The following is a 20000-nucleotide window of genomic DNA, read 5'->3' on the forward strand; positions in this document are numbered from 1 at the left end:
CGAGGACACACAGCTTCAGTCTCTGCCTGAAGAGAGAGACGCCTCCCGTCCACCGTGCGTCCCTCACCGCACGCTGCAGTCACGTGTGTGTGTGTGTGTGTGAGTCAGGTGAAAGACTTTCATGAGCTGCTGGTGCTGTAACTGCACCCGGACACTAGAGGGAGCCCCGGAGCACAGCACCGCTCTGAGACTCGAGACAAGAACCGCCGTCAAGTCTTTGAGCCATTTGATCCTTCAGAATAAGAGAAGACGGCAATCGATTTGTCACAGAGGGCGGGACCGTAGACTCAGTGTGAAACGGGTGTGAAGGGAGTGAAGGGAGTGAAGGGAGTGAAGGGTTGTTTTTGGACACAGAGAGCTGTTCATGTTCAGGCGTTCATGAGGCGACGTGGTTCTGTTCTGCTCTGAGGTTAAATCTGTGGCTTTGTTTAAGTGTGATGGTTGAAACTCATTGATCAGGTTTCATCTGTAGCCTCTATAGATCAACCCAAAGACTAAAGGACACACAGACATGTAGAGTTGTGTCAGGACTTCATGTCCTCAGCTCAGGCCTGCTCATCAGACCTCAGCTCCTCCCTCATCTTCCTCGTCTGGAACCTTTTCACAGCCGTTCTCTGCTTGACGACGGTGTATTTCTGTCCAATAGGTTCTGGCTCTGTGACTCAAAGCTATGAGCTGAGGATTGTTCTGGTTGGGAAGACGGGAGTGGGGAAGAGCGCAGCAGGAAACACCATCCTGGGTCAAGAGGCTTTCCAATCCGAACTCTCTCCGTCTTCCCAGACGTTTGAATGCCAGAAAGCCAGGGGAGATGTGGGCGGCCGAAGGGTCGCCGTCATCGACACTCCAGGGATCTTTGACACCAATTTTAGTCAAGAAGAAGTGCTGACGAAGATCAAGATGTGCATCTCTCTGTCGGCTCCCGGGCCCCACGCCTTCCTGGTGGTCCTGACCCTGGGCAGGTTCACTCAGGAGGAGAAGGACACCGTGAAGATGATCCAAGAGACTTTTGGTAAAGATGCAGCTAAATACACGATGGTGCTGTTGACACATGGAGACCAGCTGGAGAACATCACCATCCAGGACTTTGTCTCACAGAGCACAGAGCTGAACGCCATCATCCAGAGCTGTCAGGGTCGATTCCACGTCTTCAACAACGAGGTGAAAGACCTCGAACAAACCAGAAAGCTCCTGGAAAAAATCGACCTGATGACTCAGGCTAACGGCGGGGGGAACTACACCAACGAGATGTTCCAGAGAGCCGAGACCGCCATCGAAAATGAGAAGAAGCGACTCATGAAAGAGTCTGAAGAGGAAAGGCAGAAGGAGGTGGAAGAGCTGAGGGCCAAACACGCCGAGATGGTCAAGAAAGCCATCGACAATGAGAAGAAGCAACTCAAGAAAGAGTCTGTAGAGGAAAGGCAGAAGGAGCTGGAAGAGCTGAGGGCCGAATATAAGACCAAGATCTTCCTCATGGAGGAGAAGAACCTGCATGTCCGCTACGAAACTGAAGCCAGATTTCGAGCTGAAAGGTCAAACGCCTTCAGCGCCGCTACAGCCATCGCCCTCTCCTCAGCCTGCGCGGTGGTCGGGGGTCTGATCGGGACCGCAGGAAGACCCTCTGGTGTCGCTGTCGGCGCTGTGGCAGGAGCGGCTGTCGGAGCCGGCATGGGACCTTTAGTCATCAGAGTCTCAGAAAGATGCAGCATCCAGTGAGAAGAGGACCAGGGACTCAAACCTCCACCAAGGCCCAACAAGCCTCCAGGCATGACTCAGACTCTCTGTGATGTGGTTTTACAGGTTATTGATTGATCAGGTGGATGGTAGTAGTGAGGTCACAGCAGACTGACACATTGAGCACTTTGAGAGGAATAAGCCACGCCCACTCATGGTCCAGACCTTCTGTGTTGACATTTAGTGACACTGCAGCCAAACTCACAGGAAGAGAAACTAAAGAAACTGTTTAGGAAACCGCCTGCCAGCCAATCAGAGATCAGTATTCATCAGTTTAACTTTAAGTGATCTGCTTAACATCCTGAGGATAATTTACATATTTTATGAAGATATCCAAGAATAAAGATAGATATATAATCTAATAATGTAAAATCAAAACAAATTATGATCAATAAATAATGTACATTACATTACGATCATTTGGCAGACGCTTTTATCCAAAGCGACTTACATTACATTACCACCCTTCACAGAGGGGGGAGCAATTGAGGGTTCGATGCCTTGCTCAGGGGCACCTCGGCAGGGGCTCGAACCGACGACCCTCCGGTTCCCAAGCGGAAGCACTACCCACTGAGCCACTCCCTCCCGTAAATATGTGAATTCTGCTCAGCCGTCTCTGTAAAGTAATGTGTGTGTGTGTGTGTGTGTGTGAGTGTGTGAGTGAGTGAGTGAGTGAGTGAGTGAGTGAGTGAGTGAGTGAGTGTGTGTGTGAGTGTGTGAGTGAGTGTGTGTGTGTGTGTGTGTGTGTTTGTGTGTGTCTGTGTGTGTGTGCGTGTGTCTCTATCTCTCTCTCCCTCTCTCTCCCTCTCTCTCTCCATCTTCTCTACGACCTCTCCAGAGGTCACATACATCCATCCATCTTCACATCCATACATCCATACATCCACCCATCTATACATACAAAACTCAGACGTTAGAAGTTTGAAACATTCCAGTGAAGTCATTTTGTCAGTTAAAATGTAAACAAGTGTAATCATCTCCTTAGTGCATGTAAACAACTTTATGATGTCAGCTGTGCTCAGCTGTCAGCTGTCATGGATGAACCTGAGGTTAAATCATGAGATCATCATAAAGAAGAACCAGAGAAACCAGCAGCAACTCTGACAAACACAACACACATTTAGTAACCAGTCAGAGGGAAAACACACACAAATGTCACCGTATGCAAATGCTTCATAATTTCACAGACGACTCAAACAGCCTCAACCTCCTCCACCATCCAGCAAGGTGACACCTGTAAAACACAAACTACACTGCAAACGTCCCTCAACACCACGCCGCTCGCTCAACACCACGCCGCTCCCTCAACACCACGCCGCTCGCTCAACACCACGCCGCTCGCTGCACTGAGGCCAGGCCACAGAGCGATATCATCAACAACAATGTACACAAAGACATTGTTACTTTCTGTGAGGTGAAACCAAAACAGAGCCTCCTGCTTTGACCTCCTGACCCTGACCTTTTTACCAACCAACCACTTCATATTTTCGTATAACGTATATGAAAAGTAAACATATATATTTCCATATATTGAGTTATTTTGCATTCATTCATCTCTCTCTGTGGTGGAGCCGCTCATGTGTCAGGTGAAGCTCAGTCATGCCCCCTGGTGGAGAGAACACGGCTGCAGAAACGGAACAGAACCTTAGAACGCCTAAACCGAACTTTTAGTGTTAAAATAAATACATTTAAAAACTCATTTCACTTATTTAGAGACTCTGAACATTCATTTGGCATCCAGTGAGAGAGAGAGAGAGGGAGAGAGAGAGAGAGAGAGAGAGAGAGAGAGAGAGGGAGAGAGAGAGAGAGAGAGAGAGGGAGGGAGAGAGAGGGAGAGAGGGAGAGAGAGAGAGAGAGAGAGAGAGAGGGAGAGGGAGAGAGAGAGAGGGAGAGAGAGAGAGAGAGGGAGAGAGAGAGAGAGAGGGAGAGAGAGAGGGAGAGAGAGAGAGAGAGAGAGAGGGAGAGAGAGAGAGAAGGAGAGAAGGGGGTGTCTGTCTGTCTGTCTGTCTGTGTGTGTGTGTGTGTGTGCTGTACAGTCTATACTGCCACCTGGTGACAGTTTTCAGAGCTTGATGAGGAAGTAAAAGGTTGTTTACGTTCTTTGTGTGTGGAAAACAGGCACGCTAACAAACATTTGATAATTCCCAAGTTTAAAGTTTGTTTGCAGGACTGAAGTCTCTGTAGTGAAACGTCTCACATGTGGACCGGAGACAATGAAGCTTTGGGATCAAACATGAGAGAGAAAGGGATTATTGATCCATAAACTCTGCTCCTTCATGTTTATTAAGATAGATATGAATATCAATGTCACTGATTGTCACCATCATTGATTTATTTTCAAAGAAAAACATTTAAAACAACACAACGAGGACACACAGCTTCAGTCTCTGCGTGAAGAGAGAGACACCTCCCGTCCACCGTGCGTCCCTCACCGCACGCTGCAGTCACGTGTGTGTGTGTGTGTGTGAGTCAGGTGAAAGACTTTCATGAGCTGCTGGTGCTGTAACTGCACCCGGACACTAGAGGGAGCCCCGGAGCACAGCACCGCTCTGAGACTCGAGACAAGAACCGCCGTCAAGTCTTTGAGCCGCTTGATCCTTCAGAATAAGAGAAGACGGCAATCGATTTGTCACAGAGGGCGGGACCGTAGACTCAGTGTGAAACGGGTGTGAAGGGAGTGAAGGGAGTGAAGGGTTGTTTTTGGACACAGAGAGCTGTTCATGTTCAGGCGTTCATGAGGCGACGTGGTTCTGTTCTGCTCTGAGGTTAAATCTGTGGCTTTGTTTAAGTGTGATGGTTGAAACTCATTGATCAGGTTTCATCTGTAGCCTCTATAGATCAACCCAAAGACTAAAGGACACACAGACATGTAGAGTTGTGTCAGGACTTCATGTCCTCAGCTCAGGCCTGCTCATCAGACCTCAGCTCCTCCCTCATCTTCCTCGTCTGGAACCTTTTCACAGCCGTTCTCTGCTTGACGACGGTGTATTTCTGTCCAACAGGTTCTGGCGCTGTGACTCACAGCTATGAGCTGAGGATTGTTCTGGTTGGGAAGACGGGAGTGGGGAAGAGCGCAGCAGGAAACACCATCCTGGGTCGAGAGGCTTTCGAATCCAAACTCTCTCCGTCTTCCCAGATGTCTGAATGCCAGAAAGCCGGGGGAGATGTGGGCGGCCAAAGGGTCGCCGTCATCGACACTCCAGGGATCTTTGACACCAATTTTAGTGAAGAAGGAGTGCAGACGAAGATCAAGATGTGCATCTCTCTGTCGGCTCCCGGGCCCCACGCCTTCCTGGTGGTCCTGGCCCTGGGCAGGTTCACTCAGGAGGAGAAGGACACCGTGAAGATGATCCAAGAGACCTTTGGTGAAGATGCAGCTAAATACACGATGGTGCTGTTCACACATGGAGACCGACTGAAGAAAACTACCATCCAGGACTTTGTCTCACAGAGCACAGAGCTGAAGGCCATCATCCAGAGCTGTCACGGTCGATTCCACGTCTTCAACAACGAGGTGAAAGACCACGAACAAACCAGACAGCTCCTGGATAAAATCGACCTGATGACTCAGGCTAACGGCGGGGGGAACTACACCAACAAGATGTTCCAGAGTGCCGAGACCGCCATCGACAATGAGAAGAAGCGACTCATGAAAGAGCCTGAAGAGGAAAGGCAGAAGGAGCTGGAAGAGCTGAGAACCAAATGTGAGACCAAGATCTTCCTCATGGAGGAGAGGAACCTGCTTGTCCGCTACGAAACTGAAGCCAGATCTCGAGCTAAAAGGTCAAACGCCTTCATCGCCGCTGCAGCCATCGCCCTCAGCCTGCGGCGCGGTGGTCGGGGGTCTGATCGGGTTCGCAGGAGGACGCTGTGGTGTTGTCGTCGGCGCTCTGGCAGGAGCGGCTGTCGGAGCCATCGTGGCAGATTCATTCATCGTGGTCTCAGAAAGATGCAACATCCAGTGAGAAGAGGACCAGGGACTCAAACCTCCACCAAGGCCCAACAAGCCTCCAGGCATGACTCAGACTCTCTGTGATGTGGTTTTACAGGTTATTGATTGATCAGGTGGATGGTAGTAGTGAGGTCACAGCAGACTGACACATTGAGCACTTTGAGAGGAATAAGCCACGCCCACTCACGGTCCAGACCTTCTGTGTTTGACATTCTGTGTCCACACATCAGTGTGGTTGTGGGCGTGGCCTATCTGCAGGTATGCAGATGAGATGTAGATAAGGATCCTCTGCACTGACAGTTTGGTTCAGCAGCAATGCAAGATGAAACAAATGTATTGTTGCTATGGTTACTTGCAGTTGAATATAAGCACTGAGACCGCCTGCCAGCCAATCAGAGATCAGTATTTAAGGCCATATCAGTTTAACTTAGAGTGATCTGCTAAACATCCTGAGGATGATTTACATATTTTATGAAGATATCCAAGAATAATAATAGATATGAATATAAGATAAGTCTACAAATTATGATCGATAAATAATGTGAACATGTGAATTCTGCTCAGCCGTCTCTGTAAAGTAATGTAGTGTGTGTGTGTGTGTGTGTGTGTCTGTGTCTGTGTGTCTGTGTGTGTGTGTGTGTTTGCTCTGTATTACATCATGATGACTCAGTTCCATCTTCTCCAGTCGGGGGTTAATATTTGAATAAAATACAAATAAATAAGTTCATCAATCAAATAAAACCGTCCACTATGCACAAACCATGTGTGATGATGATGATGATGATGATGATGGACTTCAACATGTTTGGCAGCAGCATGAATCTGTGTGTGATGTCCACAGGAGGTCAGAAGAAGCAGAGGAAGCAGAAGCAGCCAGAGGAGCGTCGCCTGGTTCTGGTGGGCAGGACGGGCGTGGGGAAGAGCGCGGCAGGAAACACCATCCTGGGTACCAACGCCTTCCGGTCTGAACTCTCTCCGTCCTCACTGACATTCGAATGCAAGAAAGTGAAGAGAGTGCTGGGAGGTCGAGAGGTCACCGTCGTGGACACCCCAGGGCTCTTTGACACTAATTTCACAGAGGAGGAAGTGTTGATGAAGATCAAAGAGTGCATGTCTCTGGCGGCTCCCGGGCCTCACGCCTTCCTGGTGGTCCTCCAGCTGGGCAGGTTCACGCAGGAGGAGAAGGACACGCTGAGGATCATCCAGAGCTTCTTTGGTGAGGAGTCTGTGAACTACACCATGCTGCTCTTCACACACGGAGACAAGCTGAAGAAGCAAACCATCCAGGAGTTTGTCTCCAAGAGCGCCGACCTGTCTGACCTGGTTCAGATATGCTACAGCCGCTATCACGTCTTCAACAACGTGGTGGACGAGCGCTCGCAGACCCACCAGCTCCTGGAGAAGATAGACAGGATGATCGTGGAGAACAGTGGGAGACACTACAGCACCAAGATGTTCAGAAAGGCCACCAAGCAGAGGAAGAAGAGCAAACGCAGGCTTCTGAAGGCGCAGAAGGCCGAGGAGCAGCAAAGGAGAAATGAGCTCCAGGCTGAAGTGGAGAGTCAGATGGCTTCTTCACCCGGAGCTTCAATGGGACAAAATGCACACAAGGCACAAAAATGTCTTCTGCAATGAGAGCTAAGCCTCTCTCTGTCCTCTCACCACTCCATACCCTGAACCTCCAGAACCTCACACACGCTGCATCTCATGGGTTGGACATTGTGAGTGAGAGCCGCTCCGCTTGATTCTTGCAGCTGGAAGGTCACAGCGCCTCTGCTGGTCCAATCAAACACCTGCATGAAGAGGCAGACCTGAACTTTGAACTCATGACTGGACTGAGAGCAGGAGGTGGACCGAGTCTGATCAGCTGTTTGTCTCTAGGACACAACTACAGGAAACAAAGCATGTCAGAGTAAAACTGTTTATATATGGAACTGTAATGATATGAATATATGATTATTATTATTATAACACTACATGGACAAACAAATCAAAGCCTCACACTGCTTCCTTGTAGATGGCTCGGGGTAACCATGGTAACAGTAGCATCATCTGGTATAAAGGTGAATGTGGTGATATGTGATTTTGCCTGTTAAATAAACACACACACACACACACACACACACACACAGCTCACAGCGAAGTGCAATGCTGCCCCCGTGTGGCTGTTCTCTGTACTGTCAGAGGCTCCGTCTCGTGCCTCGCGGCATTTCCGCGTCCGTTCCGCGTCTCTCCATTAAACAGCATCGCAGCGCTGCCGCACACAGGACGAGCCAGAGATGCCTCTCATAGACGAGGACTTCAGGAGAAGAAGAGCACATCCCAACTTCCAGCAGCACCTGGATCTGGAGAAACGAGTGGTGAAGATGGGAAAAACCGTACGTGTCACACACACACACACACACATTACATTAGAGGGCGGATCCGGGTAGTGTTTCTTGAAGAGATGGGTTTTCAGCCTGCAGCAAAAGATGGGCAGTGACTCCGCTGTCCTGACATCAGTCGGGAGAGCATTCCACCACTGAGGTGCCAGAACAGTGAAAAGCCGTGACCGCGTCGATCGGACGCAGGGGCCGCTGAGCGCCGGGGCAGCCGGCCGCCTGGAGGCAGCAGAGCGAAGTGGTCGGCCGGGGGTGTAGGCCTTGACCATAGCCTGGAGGTATGAAGGAGCTGTTCCTTTCACTGCCCTGTAGGCTAGCACCAGAGTCTTAAACTGGATGCGAGCAGCTACGGGGAGCCAGTGTAGAGAACGGAGAGGGCAAGTTGTGTGGGAGAACTTGGGGAGGTTGAACACATACCGAGCAGCAGCTTTCTGGACGAGCTCCAGAGGTCTGATGGCGGAAGCCGGGGCGCCAGCAAGGAGGGAGTTGCAGTAGTCCAGGCGGGAGATGACAAGAGCCTGGATCAGCACCTGCGCTGCCTTGTCGGTGAGGAAGGGACGAATCCTCCGGATGTTGTAGAGGAGGAATCTGCAGGAACGCGTCACCGAAGCGATGATTGCCGAGAACGACAGTTGGTCGTCCAGGGTCACAACCAGATTCCTCGCGGCCCGAGTAGACGTCACCACGGAGTCATCTATGGTGATGGCCAGGTCTCGGTGCGGGCAGCCCTTCCCTGGGAGAAACACCATCTCAGTCTTGTCCAGGTTGAGCTTCAGGTGGTGCTTCCACATCCACCCCGAGATGTATGCCAGGCAAGCAGCGATGCGCGTCTCCACTTGGGTGTCAGAAGGAGGAAATGACAGAATCAGCTGGGTGTCATCAGCATAGCAGTGGTAGGAGAAGTTATGGGAGTGGATAACCGAACCAAGAGATGTTGTGTAGATGGAGAAAGGAAGAGGAGTGACTCTAGCAGATTTGATCTGTAGCCTACAGGTTCAAGAGAGCAGGTGGTGGGGCGGCTAGATGTGATGAGCTGAAGGACCTCCTGGGCAGAGAGGGGAGAAAATTGGGACAGAGAGGGAGGTGGGGAGGGAGAAGATGGAGAGGGTGGTAGAGATGGGGCTGCCGGGGGGGTGATGGAAGGAAGATCGGATGTTGTTGACCTTCTTGTCGAAGAAGTTGGCGAAATCGTCTGGGAGGAGAGAGGAGGAGAGAGGAGGTGGGAGGAGGGGGTGGGGGTTGGAGAAGGGATGAGAAAGTTTGAAAGAGTTTTTTGGGGTTGGAAGCAGAGGTTTGAATTCTCGTGCAGAAGAAGGCAGCTTTAGCAGCAGAGAGAGAGGAGGAGAAAGAGGAAAGTAGTGATTGGAAGGCATGAAGGTCCTCCAGGAGTTTGCCATTCCTTCATTTGCGCTCAGCCGCTCTCAAGCTCCGTCTCTGAGTGCGCACCGAGTCCGACAACCAAGGGGCCGGTGGAGTTGGGCGTGCAGGCCTGGAGATAAGGGGGCAGAGATTGTCCAGAGAGGAGGACAAGGTAGAGAGAAGAAGATCAGTGGCAGTGTCAGGGGATAGAAGAGAAAAAGATTCAGGGGCAGGGAGAGCAGAGAGAACAGAAGAGGAGAGATCGGTGGGGACGAGAGAGTGTAGATTGGGACGAGAAGAAATCATGCGGGTGGGGGGAGATTGGGTGTCTGCACACACACACACACACAGAACTCATTTTGTCAGTTAAAGAGTGAGAGAGAGAGAGAGAGAGAGAGAGAGAGAGAGAGAGAGAGAGAGAGAGAGAGAGAGAGAGTACGGTGGCTGAGATCCGCCACCGCTGCAAATAAAAGTAAAAACGCTACTGCAAAAAAAAAGAAACGCTGCAAAAATAAAAAAGACGATGCAAATAAAAAAGCCACAACGGAAGTGGGTTACCGGGGACTGTTTTTGCCGATGCACCTGTGTGAGTAGAAGACGACGCCGACACACCTGTGTGAGGAGAAGAAGACGACGAAGACGACGAAGAAGAAACTACGAATAGGAAAACGAACTAGAAAGTAAGTGAACATGATAGTGTTTAATGTCGCTACGTGTACTTTTTAATGTGTTATTTGGTTAGGCTAGGTAACCCCAGGTTTGAAGGTGAACTGGAGAATGCCGGTGTATTGTTAGCTTCGGCGAACACGGGGAGACCACTAACAAGTCCGGCCAGATGTCAGTTTGACATCATAGCTGGAGTTTGAGTTATTGGATGACATCGTTTCGTTAGCGTGATGCCATCACACTCATTTATTTAAGTAGCTTCAGATTCAAACAGCTTCAGCAGCATTGGAGACACACTTTCTGGACCAACATCTGACTGTGACTCTGAGTGAGCTCGTCTTGTGGTGACCATCTACAGTGAAGACAGCTTATTACTGTCGTTGTTGTTGTTGTTGTTGTTTGTATCATTAATAATCATGCTAACAATAATCTAAGGCGTGGGTAACAGAAGTTATGTGGATGAATGTGAAGTTTAAGCTGTGTGGGGTGGCCAGGGACCTTTGAGAAAGAACCATGACCATAATGTCAGATTGAATCCTAAACTTGACTGTTTTTGCTTTGTCATTTACCAGGTCATGTTTTGTCCATTCTGTGGGGTGAACCTTCCATCCGTCCTGGTATATTGTGGCTCATGCTGTAGAAATGTCAGGTTCCTAAGGAGTCTTCAAGATGAAGGTACATTTCTTTCTGACAGTTAATGAGGTTCTTTAACATGATGGATTGCTATGTTTTTTCAGAGAATAAACTGTTAGTCATGAATATACCACTTCATATGGTGAAATCCATAACAGAGGCATGTGGAATACAATGAATTTGAAGAAATGAAAAATTAAGAAAGTGTCTTAGTTTAGTAGGCTACTGATCCCTGTAAAACATCCTATGCAACAATTTTGAATGTTTTGCACTGTGCTACTTTTATATAGACATTTTCAATTAATTAATTTTAACGAGTGCATTGAATAGCTTGATTCCTCAATAACTCTAATCACTAACTACCATGTCACCCACACATGATAATCTTAACAATCTCATTTATTCACCTCTCTGTAAAAATTTAAAATGTTTATTATGCAGTTCATCATTTAGCCTCTAATATAGTGTCCTCCGTCCTACCCCTCAGGTCCTGAAGCTAGTACTCCAGTGGATGAACTTATCCAAAAATATTTCACAGAGGGCCATAGTTATGAAATAATAGTGGACTTACTGAAAACCAAACACAACATATCAGTCAGTTTTCGCAATCTACAAAAAAGACTAAAACATGCAAGCCTGACCAGAAGGATCAACTACACTCCAATTGCTACTGTGCAGGCAGCTATTTCCGAGGAGCTAAAGGGATCAGGCCAGCTTTTAGGGTATAGAGCGATGTGGCAGATTCTGAAACAGAAACACTCTCGTCGTCAGACGAGACGATGTGATGCGCCTAATGGCAGAGCTGGATCCATGTGGAACAGAGAATCGCTGCAGACGTAGATTTGTTCGAAGGGCATATCATTCAATGGGACCAAACGAATCCTGGCACGTTGATGGGTATGATAAATTAAAACCTTTTGGAATTGCCATAAGTGGCTGCATTGATGGCTTCTCCAGAAAAATTATGTGGCTGAATTGTGGAAAGACCAACAACGACCCTTCAGTAATTGCTCAAAACTACATCAACTGTGTTGTTGAGCACGGAGTTTTTCCAAAGCGGCTCCGCACAGATTTTGGCAATGAAAATGGAATAATGGCCGCCATTCAATGTACCATGAGATCAGAGCATACAGACGAGTTTGCAGGAGCTTAAAGCCACATGTATGGCACTTCAACATCCAACCAGCGGATTGAAAGCTGGTGGTCCTACTTCCGGAAACAAAGGTTTCTGTCACTTTTAATTCAATTATGTTTTACTTGACCCTGGATTATTGTATTTGCTGTATGCATTTATATTATTTCTCAGATCCTATGTGTATTGCTGTGCTTTTTAAAGGAAAGGGTATATTGTAGTGAAATCTCCAAAAGGCATGAGTCAGTAGTAAGTGGACTTGTACATTAATCTAAACCTCTTGAAGAATGATGACCTGGATGAATTTGTGTTTTCTATCTAGGAGCCAATTTTGGATGGATCTGTTCAGTGACTTGAGGGAGAGGCATGTCTTCAATGGCAGCCCTGCACACACAAAGTTGGTACGACACTGCTTCCTGCGAGTCCTGCAGAAAGAGCTGGATGAATACAAGCTGTACTGGAATACTCACACCATTCGTCCTGTTCACCAATCCCGGTGCCCATCTGGTAAACCAGAGGCAATGTATTACGTACCTCAAAGGTGAGTATCAAAGAGTTTCCCTGATAGTATTTTGGATTAAGTTATATAATTTACTAATAACGACGACACTGCCATCGTCAGGTCTATGGGGGGGGATTTCACCTCCTGGAGTCACCTTATTTATTATTTATTTTGTTATTAATTACGTAAAAACTGAAATAATGTGGTGCTCTAAAATTTGTGTACTTGAATGCACTTGAAAATATTTTGTAACATTTTGATTATAAAATTTAGGTTCACAATAAAGTCTTCCCTCATGTGCAGTGCTTTCTCTAATATTTGATACTTAGTTTAACCTAAGATCATTGCTTGTCTTTGGGTCTCTGCATCCTTGTCCTGTAAGAAACTCTGGAGATAATTGGAATGACCATGAAAGTAAAACCTAACAGGAAACTTAATTGATGTGTTGCTCAGTGTGAACACTTTTCTGTACTTGCTCCTAGATTTGATGGGAGCAATTGTGGTTTCCCAGCATCTGCCCAAACCCTGAACCACATCACCAGCATCATGCCAGTGCCAGCAACTCCTGCTGGGGATGAGCATGAAACTCTCTTTGGAGAACTGCAACCACAGAGTGGTGTAAGAGCTCCTTTGCAGTGGGAATCAGCTGTAGAGAACTACATCACCCTGAAAAACATGGCTGGTCTGTAAAAAAATTAGGGACATATTTGTGTTGTGACAACACCAAAACAAACTTCTTTTTATGTGTTGTATTTGCTGTATGTCATTTTCCTCTCTCCCCTGTCATTTGACAGACGCTTTTGTCCAAAGCAACGTACAAACGTCTGTAATAAAGTTGTCTATGCCTGAAAAAAAATCTTTGAAAAAAAAGAACAGTCTGTAGTTTTTTTTTTAGAAACAAGCTGAAGCTGCAAGCACATTCCTGATATCAAATACAATAAAAATGTGCGGTGTTGACAACAGTCTATTTGCAATACAAAAAAAAAAAAAATGGAATGTTTAATATAATGTACACAAACATGGATCTCTAGGTCAGAGTGTGACACATTATTTTAAGTAGTTTAAGCCTTGATTGTGTGACAATATTTTCAGACAAGGCTAAGTGTGAACGATAGACTATGTTTCGGAGCTACAATTACCAGAGCTGCTGAATCAGTGCTTGACTCTCCATCTGCAGGTTCCCATATCTGGAAGTAAAAAACAATATATCAGTGAGCACTTCAAATTTGATTGACAGAACTAGAGCTGAACAAATTTGAACATAAATATTGAAGTTTGTAAAATATGTGTAGGCCAGGACACTGCAACATTTACCGTAATTTAAAATGCTATTTTGGCACGTTTCATCAGAAAAATATGGCTTCTATGTAAAATCTAGAAACATTTTCATTTTCAGACAATATAATCAATGTAAGACACAACAAATGTGGCACTCACCAATGTATCAGCTGCACTGAATTCTGCAGAGCTTGGACTCATGATGATCGCCTCTGAATCCGACGAAGTGGTTTCCTGAGCTGTGAAATACAAGAACAGGTATAAGAGGATTTTAGACTACTCAGAGCAACAACTTTTCTTGCCAAACTAATCATTTTAAAAAGCTCTTCTTGGTTGGCAATTCTTTCACAATTACTCACAAGACGTAGAGAAATCTTCAGCTGTACAAATGTACAGTGTGATGCGTTGGTAGGCCTTTCAAAATGCCTCCTTCTACGCTTTAAGGTACTTCTGTTCCTGGTACATTACTTATCTTTGTACTGTCAGGGTAGAGAAGTACATAGGGACCACCATGTAAATTTCTGTGGAATGCCTTCAGTTTTTGCTCAGCAGCTCTTTGCAATTCATCAGCATCCAACTCTGGTCGCACCAAGAGGGGAAGTACTGACCCTCTAACAGTCTTCAGTCCTCCATCTTTCAGCCGCACAAGGCCTACTGAAATCTACAGAGAAACATTGAAATGGCGACTATTAACTAGATCAGTGACACTATAAATACATGACAGCAAATTATTAGTCTATCTCAGCAAAAAGGTCACCTTCACAACCGTCAGGTTGTCTTTTGATGGAGCTTTTTTCTTTTTAAAACATGCTCGTCTCTCCTTCTCTTTTAGACTCCGTAAAGTCTGAAATGACTCCAGTACACTTTTTCCAGGAGCCTCTGCTTCAAATAAGAGTCAAATCAATCATCAATAAGAAAGAACAGAGAGACATACAGTGTTCTCACTCATACTCATTACGTTTATAGAGTGAACATTACCTAAGCCTAATTAAAAAGAAAAGAATGAAAGAAGCATTACCCCCACTTGTGCCAGGTGTGTCATCATCAACATCACACAGGAATTTGATGCCCTTGCCACATGAACAGCAAAACACTGGTTTCGGAGGCTGCTGGTGTCCACAAAAAGGACAATACATTATGATCTGCAAAAAACAAGTATCATTAGGTTGCTTTGGACTTCAATTGCATGAACATTTTAGCCGTCAGTTCAATACCTCAATCTGACATTATGGTCATGGTACGTTCACAAAAGTCCCTGGCCACCTCACACAGCTTAAACTTCACATTCATCCAAATAACTATTGTTACCCACGCCTTAGATTATTGTTAGCATGATTATTAATGATACAAACAACAACAACAACATCGATAGTAATAAGCTGTAGCCGTCAGTTGTTTCCACTCTCGTTAGTGGTCTCCCCGTGTTAGCCGAAGCTAACAATACACCGGCATTCTCCAGTTCAACTTCAAACCTGGGGCTACCTGGCCTAACCAAATAACACATTAAAAAGTACATGTAGCGACATTAAACACTATCATGTTCACTTACTTTCTAGTTCGTTTTCCTATTCGTAGTTTCTTCTTCGTCGTCGTCGTCGTCGTCCTCTTCTCCTCACACAGGTGCATCGGCAAAAACAGTCCCCGGTAGTGATGGGTCATGCGCACAAGCATCGGCTCTGGGAGCCGGCTCTTTGTAGTGAATCAGAAGAGCCGGCTCGCAATCGAGTGAGAGCCGGCTCCCAGTTTTTTTCCATTCGCTGCTTAGGTTTCACTTTCAGTGCTCAGTCCCAGCTCTGGTTACGACAGAGCTTTGTTATTATTGGCCAGCATGGCGACCAGCATGCGGCATTCACGTGAGAATTGATAAAAATAATAATAATAATAATAATGATAATAACTTAAGGATGTGTAAACAGAGAGGGGGGCGGGGCAGACACACCACTTGACTCTAGAGATGGGCGCTACCGGGTATTTGGTATCGATCCGATACCAAGTAACTACAGGGCCAGTAGAAGTTTGAAGTGTGAAGTGTGTGTGTGTGTGTGTGTGTGCGGGCCAGGCTGAGCGTACCTGCAAGTGACAGGGCAACATCAAAAGATGAGGAGGAAGGGGGAGCAAGGTGTGATGCTCCGCAAAGTGTGTGTGTGTGTGTCGAGGGGAGCGCGCTGAGTGGGCGGGCCAGGCTGAGCGTACCTGCATGCTTGAGCCAAGTGACAGGGCAACATCAAAAGAAATCGTATCAGCCCATCCAAGCTGAGGCATCTGATCTTCCTGAATGCCAACCTGCCCTGAGGACTAATGCTGTTTGCTGGAGTTTGGTTCTGGTTTTGGTTCTGTTCTGTGGATTTGTTAGAAATCTTTCGTTCATTTGTCCAATACAAAAGTTTAATTGAGGACATTATTAATGTTAGCTTGAGTTTGGTTCTGTTCTGTGGATTTGTTTGAAGTTTATTGTTAAATAATAAAATAAATGCACAGAATTAGGCAATTATAAGGTCTCTCATAAAAACACTGAAAGCAAAAGGCTTTTCAACACATAAACATTGATCTTTTTGCAAAGTTAAGGTAAGCTATAGGCTACAAAAGATCCTAAATAAAGAGCCGATCGGGAGTCGAAAGAGCCGGCTCTTCTTTGGGAGCCGAGTCAAAAGAGCCGGCTCTCGGAAAAGAGCCGAACTTCCCATCACTAGTCCCCGGTAACCCACTTCCGTTGTGGCTTTTTTATTTGCATCATCTTTTTTATTTTTGCAGCGTTTCTTTTATTTGCAGCGGTGGCGGTTCTCGGCCACCGTAAGAGAGAGAGAGAGAGGGAGAGATCTCCCACAGGCACAGCTTCTTTTTTAGAGGCGTTTCCTGTTTAACAGCAGAGGAAACGCCATGTCAGGCCAGAAATGTGATGTCATAGGACAGGAAGAGAAACTACATTCAGGGCAAAGCAGAGGACAGAGAGCAGAGGACAGAAAACAGAGGACAGAGAACAGAGGACAGAGGACAGAGAGCAGAGGACAGAGAGCAGAGGACAGTGGATAGAGGACAGAGAGCAGAGGACAGAGAGCAGAGGACAGAGCTTCACTGGTCAGCTGGTCACCATGTATGCTGGTCACATGGCAGGTAGGTCTGAGACTCATGAGGCCTTCATGTTATTATAGAGATGAAAATGTGTTTCCAGGTTTCTGAGCCTCAAACTTTGATTCTTGTGGCCACAGAAATGATAATTCCCAAGTTTAAAGTTTGTTTGCAGGACTGAAGTCTCTGTAGTGAAACGTCTCACATGTGGACCGGAGACAATGAAGCTTTGGGATCAAACATGAGAGAGAAAGGGATTATTGATCCATAAACTCTGCTCCTTCATGTTTATTAAGATAGATATGAATATCAATGTCACTGATTGTCACCATCATTGATTTATTTTCAAAGAAAAACATTTAAAACAACACAACGAGGACACACAGCTTCAGTCTCTGCGTGAAGAGAGAGACGCCTCCCGTCCACCGTGCGTCCCTCACCGCACGCTGCAGTCACGTGTGTGTGTGTGTGTGAGTCAGGTGAAAGACTTTCATGAGCTGCTGGTGCTGTAACTGCACCCGGACACTAGAGGGAGCCCCGGAGCACAGCACCGCTCTGAGACTCGAGACAAGAACCGCCGTCAAGTCTTTGAGCCGTTTGATCCTTCAGAATAAGAGAAGACGGCAATCGATTTGTCACAGAGGGCGGGACCGTAGACTCAGTGTGAAACGGGTGTGAAGGGAGTGAAGGGAGTGAAGGGTTGTTTTTGGACACAGAGAGCTGTTCATGTTCAGGCGTTCATGAGGCGACGTGGTTCTGTTCTGCTCTGAGGTTAAATCTGTGGCTTTGTTTAAGTGTGATGGTTGAAACTCATTGATCAGGTTTCATCTGTAGCCTCTATAGATCAACCCAAAGACTAAAGGACACACAGACATGTAGAGTTGTGTCAGGACTTCATGTCCTGACAGGGGAGGCAGTGGCTCAGTGGGTAGTGCTTCCGCTTTGGAACCGGAGGGTCGCCGGTTGGAGCCTGCCGAGGTGCCCCTGAGCAAGGCACCGAAACCTTAATTGCTCCCCCCTCTGCGAAGGGTGGTAATGTAGTGTAATGTAAGTCGCTTTGGATAAAAGCGTCTGCCAAAATGATCGTAATGTAATGTAATGTCCTCAGCTCAGGCCTGCTCATCAGACCTCAGCTCCTCCCTCATCTTCCTCGTCTGGAACCTTTTCACAGCGGTTCTCTGCTTGACGACAGTGTATTTCTTTCCAACAGGTTCTGGCGCTGTGACTCACAGCTATGAGCTGAGGATTGTTCTGGTTGGGAAGACGGGAGTGGGGAAGAGCGCAGCAGGAAACACCATCCTGGGTCGAGAGGCTTTCGAATCCGAACTCTCTCCGTCTTCCCAGACGTCTGAATGCCAGAAAGCCAGGGGAGATGTGTGCGGCCGAAGGGTCGCCGTCATCGACACTCCAGGGATGTTTGACACCAATTTTAGTCAAGAAGAAGTGCTGACGAAGATCAAGATGTGCATCTCTCTGTCGGCTCCCGGGCCCCACGCCTTCCTGGTGGTCCTGGCCCTGGGCAGGTTCACTCAGGAAGAGAAGGACACCGTGAAGATGATCCAAGAGACCTTTGGTAAAGATGCAGCTAAATACACGATGGTGCTGTTCACACATGGAGACCAGCTGAAGAACACCACCATCCAGGACTTCGTCTCAAAGAGCAGAGAGCTGAACGCCATCATCCAGAGCTGTCACAGTCGTTTCCACGTCTTCAACAACGAGGTGAAAGACCACGAACAAACCAGACAGCTCCTGGATAAAATCGACCTGATGACTCAGGCTAACGGCGGGGGGAACTACACCAACGAGATGTTCAAGAGAGCCGATACCACCATCGAAAATGAGAAGAAGCGACTCATGAAAGAGTCTGAAGAGGAAAGGCAGAAGGAGCTGGAAGAGCTGAGGGCCAAATATGAGACCAAGATCTTCCACAGGGAGGAGAGGAACCTGCTTGCCCGCTACTAAACTGAAGCCAGATCTCGAGCTGAAAGGTCAAACGCCTTCAGCGCCGCTACAGCCATCGCCCTCTCCTCAGCCTGCGGCGCGGTGGTCGGGGGTCTGATCGGGACCGCAGGAGGACCCCCTGGTGTCGTCACCGGTGCTCTGGCAGGAGCGGCTGTCGGAGCCAAAGTGGGAGCTTTAGTCATCGGAGTCTCAGAAAGATGCAACATCCAGTGAGAAGAGGACCAGGGACTCAAACCTCCACCAAGGCCCAACAAGCCTCCAGGCATGACTCAGACTCTCTGTGATGTGGTTTTACAGGTTATTGATTGATCAGGTGGATGGTAGTAGTGAGGTCACAGCAGACTGACACATTGAGCACTTTGAGAGGAATAAGCCACGCCCACTCACGGTCCAGACCTTCTGTGTTTGACATTTCGTGACACTGCAGCCAAACTCACAGGAAGAGAAACTAAAGAAACTGTTTAGGAAACCGCCTGCCAGCCAATCAGAGATCAGTATTCATCAGTTTAACTTTAAGTGATCTGCTTAACATCCTGAGGATAATTTACATATTTTATGAAGATATCCAAGAATAAAGATAGATATGTTACTGTGTTACAGTGTGTGTCAGTGTGTGTTACAGTGTGTGTCACAGTGTTAATGTGTGTCAGTGTGTGTCAGTGTGTGAGTGTGTGTTAGTGTGTGTCAGTGTGTGTCAGTGTGTGTTAGTGTGTGTTACAGTGTCAGTGGCATGAGAGTGAGATTCACAACTGAGCACAACAAAACACACAAAGGCCCCAAACCTGAAGGCCCACATGCCAGGCAGCACAGAGAGACTCACACACTCTGGATGTTGTACTGCTACAATCCTCTGTCTGTGTGTACCTGCACACGCCTCACACATGTGATGAAGCACATACCAGCTACAACAACAGACAGGAGCCCCAACCCTCACTTTACCAGTGAGTCCATCAGTCCATCAGTCCATCAGTCCATCAGTCCATCAGTCCATCAGTCCTCCATCAGTCCATCAGTCCATCAGTCCATCAGTGATGTCACAGCACAACTCAGGAAACAGAGGGTGTTCACCTCAGAGTGCTTTACCCATTCACACACACACACACACAACACACACACACACACACACACACACACACACACACTGAACTTTCCACATGCCATCAGGACAGAAATTCTAAAATTAGAATTCTTGTAAATTCACAGCAAACACACAGAAAAGGGGGGGGTGTGTGAAAGAGAGAGATAGATCTCTCTGTCTCTCAAACAGGCACAGCTTCTTTGTTAGAGGTATTTCCAGTTTGACAGCAGAGGAAACGCCCTGTCAGTCCAGAAATG

The 20000-nt window shown here is 47.2% G+C and overlaps 2 protein-coding genes, 2 long non-coding RNA genes and 1 pseudogene across 6 annotated transcripts in view; 4 read left to right on the forward strand and 1 right to left on the reverse strand.

Moving 5' to 3' along the window:
• The window catches only part of LOC142990117 (GTPase IMAP family member 8-like), a 6777-nt gene extending 666 nt beyond the window's left edge, over positions 1-6111 (forward strand). Inside the window, exons 2-4 of the mRNA XM_076139858.1 lie at positions 647-1709; positions 1798-1820; positions 4734-6111. Coding sequence (XP_075995973.1) covers positions 647-1709; positions 1798-1820; positions 4734-5767 — 2120 coding nt within the window. The 3' untranslated portion in view covers positions 5768-6111. The remainder of the gene's footprint in view (positions 1-646; positions 1710-1797; positions 1821-4733) is intronic.
• A 3881-nt stretch (positions 6112-9992) lies between these two features.
• On the forward strand, positions 9993-13376 carry LOC142990132 (uncharacterized). 2 transcript variants are annotated; one of them, XR_012960749.1, is made up of 5 exons: positions 9993-10103; positions 10662-10764; positions 11210-11946; positions 12177-12395; positions 12839-13376. It is a non-coding gene; the product is annotated as an uncharacterized LOC142990132 (long non-coding RNA). The 2 variants fall into 2 exon arrangements; XR_012960748.1 differs by lacking the exon at positions 11210-11946.
• Positions 12812-15610, reverse strand: LOC142990133 (uncharacterized). 2 transcript variants are annotated; one of them, XR_012960751.1, is made up of 5 exons: positions 15184-15610; positions 14653-14776; positions 14392-14513; positions 14103-14295; positions 12812-13503 (listed from the first exon to the last, which is right to left on the reverse strand). It is a non-coding gene; the product is annotated as an uncharacterized LOC142990133 (long non-coding RNA). The 2 variants fall into 2 exon arrangements; XR_012960750.1 differs by lacking the exons at positions 14103-14295; positions 14392-14513 and adding an exon at positions 13794-13873 and having other exon boundaries at positions 12812-13543; positions 15184-15607.
• Positions 15611-16411: 801 nt separating this feature from the next.
• Positions 16412-19262, forward strand: LOC142990116 (GTPase IMAP family member 7-like; annotated as a pseudogene).
• A 535-nt stretch (positions 19263-19797) lies between these two features.
• The window catches only part of LOC142990119 (GTPase IMAP family member 8-like), an 8698-nt gene continuing 8495 nt past the window's right edge, over positions 19798-20000 (forward strand). Inside the window, exon 1 of the mRNA XM_076139861.1 lies at positions 19798-20000. This exon is cut by the window's right edge and continues 291 nt beyond it. The gene's annotated coding sequence lies outside the window, so the exon portion shown is untranslated.

Source organism: Genypterus blacodes, unplaced genomic scaffold, assembly GCF_046128005.1.
Source record: "Genypterus blacodes isolate CSIRO-AG114 ecotype Tasmania unplaced genomic scaffold, CSIRO-AGI_Gbla_v1 ptg000469l_1, whole genome shotgun sequence".
NCBI classification, from domain to species: Eukaryota; Metazoa; Chordata; class Actinopteri; order Ophidiiformes; family Ophidiidae; genus Genypterus; species Genypterus blacodes.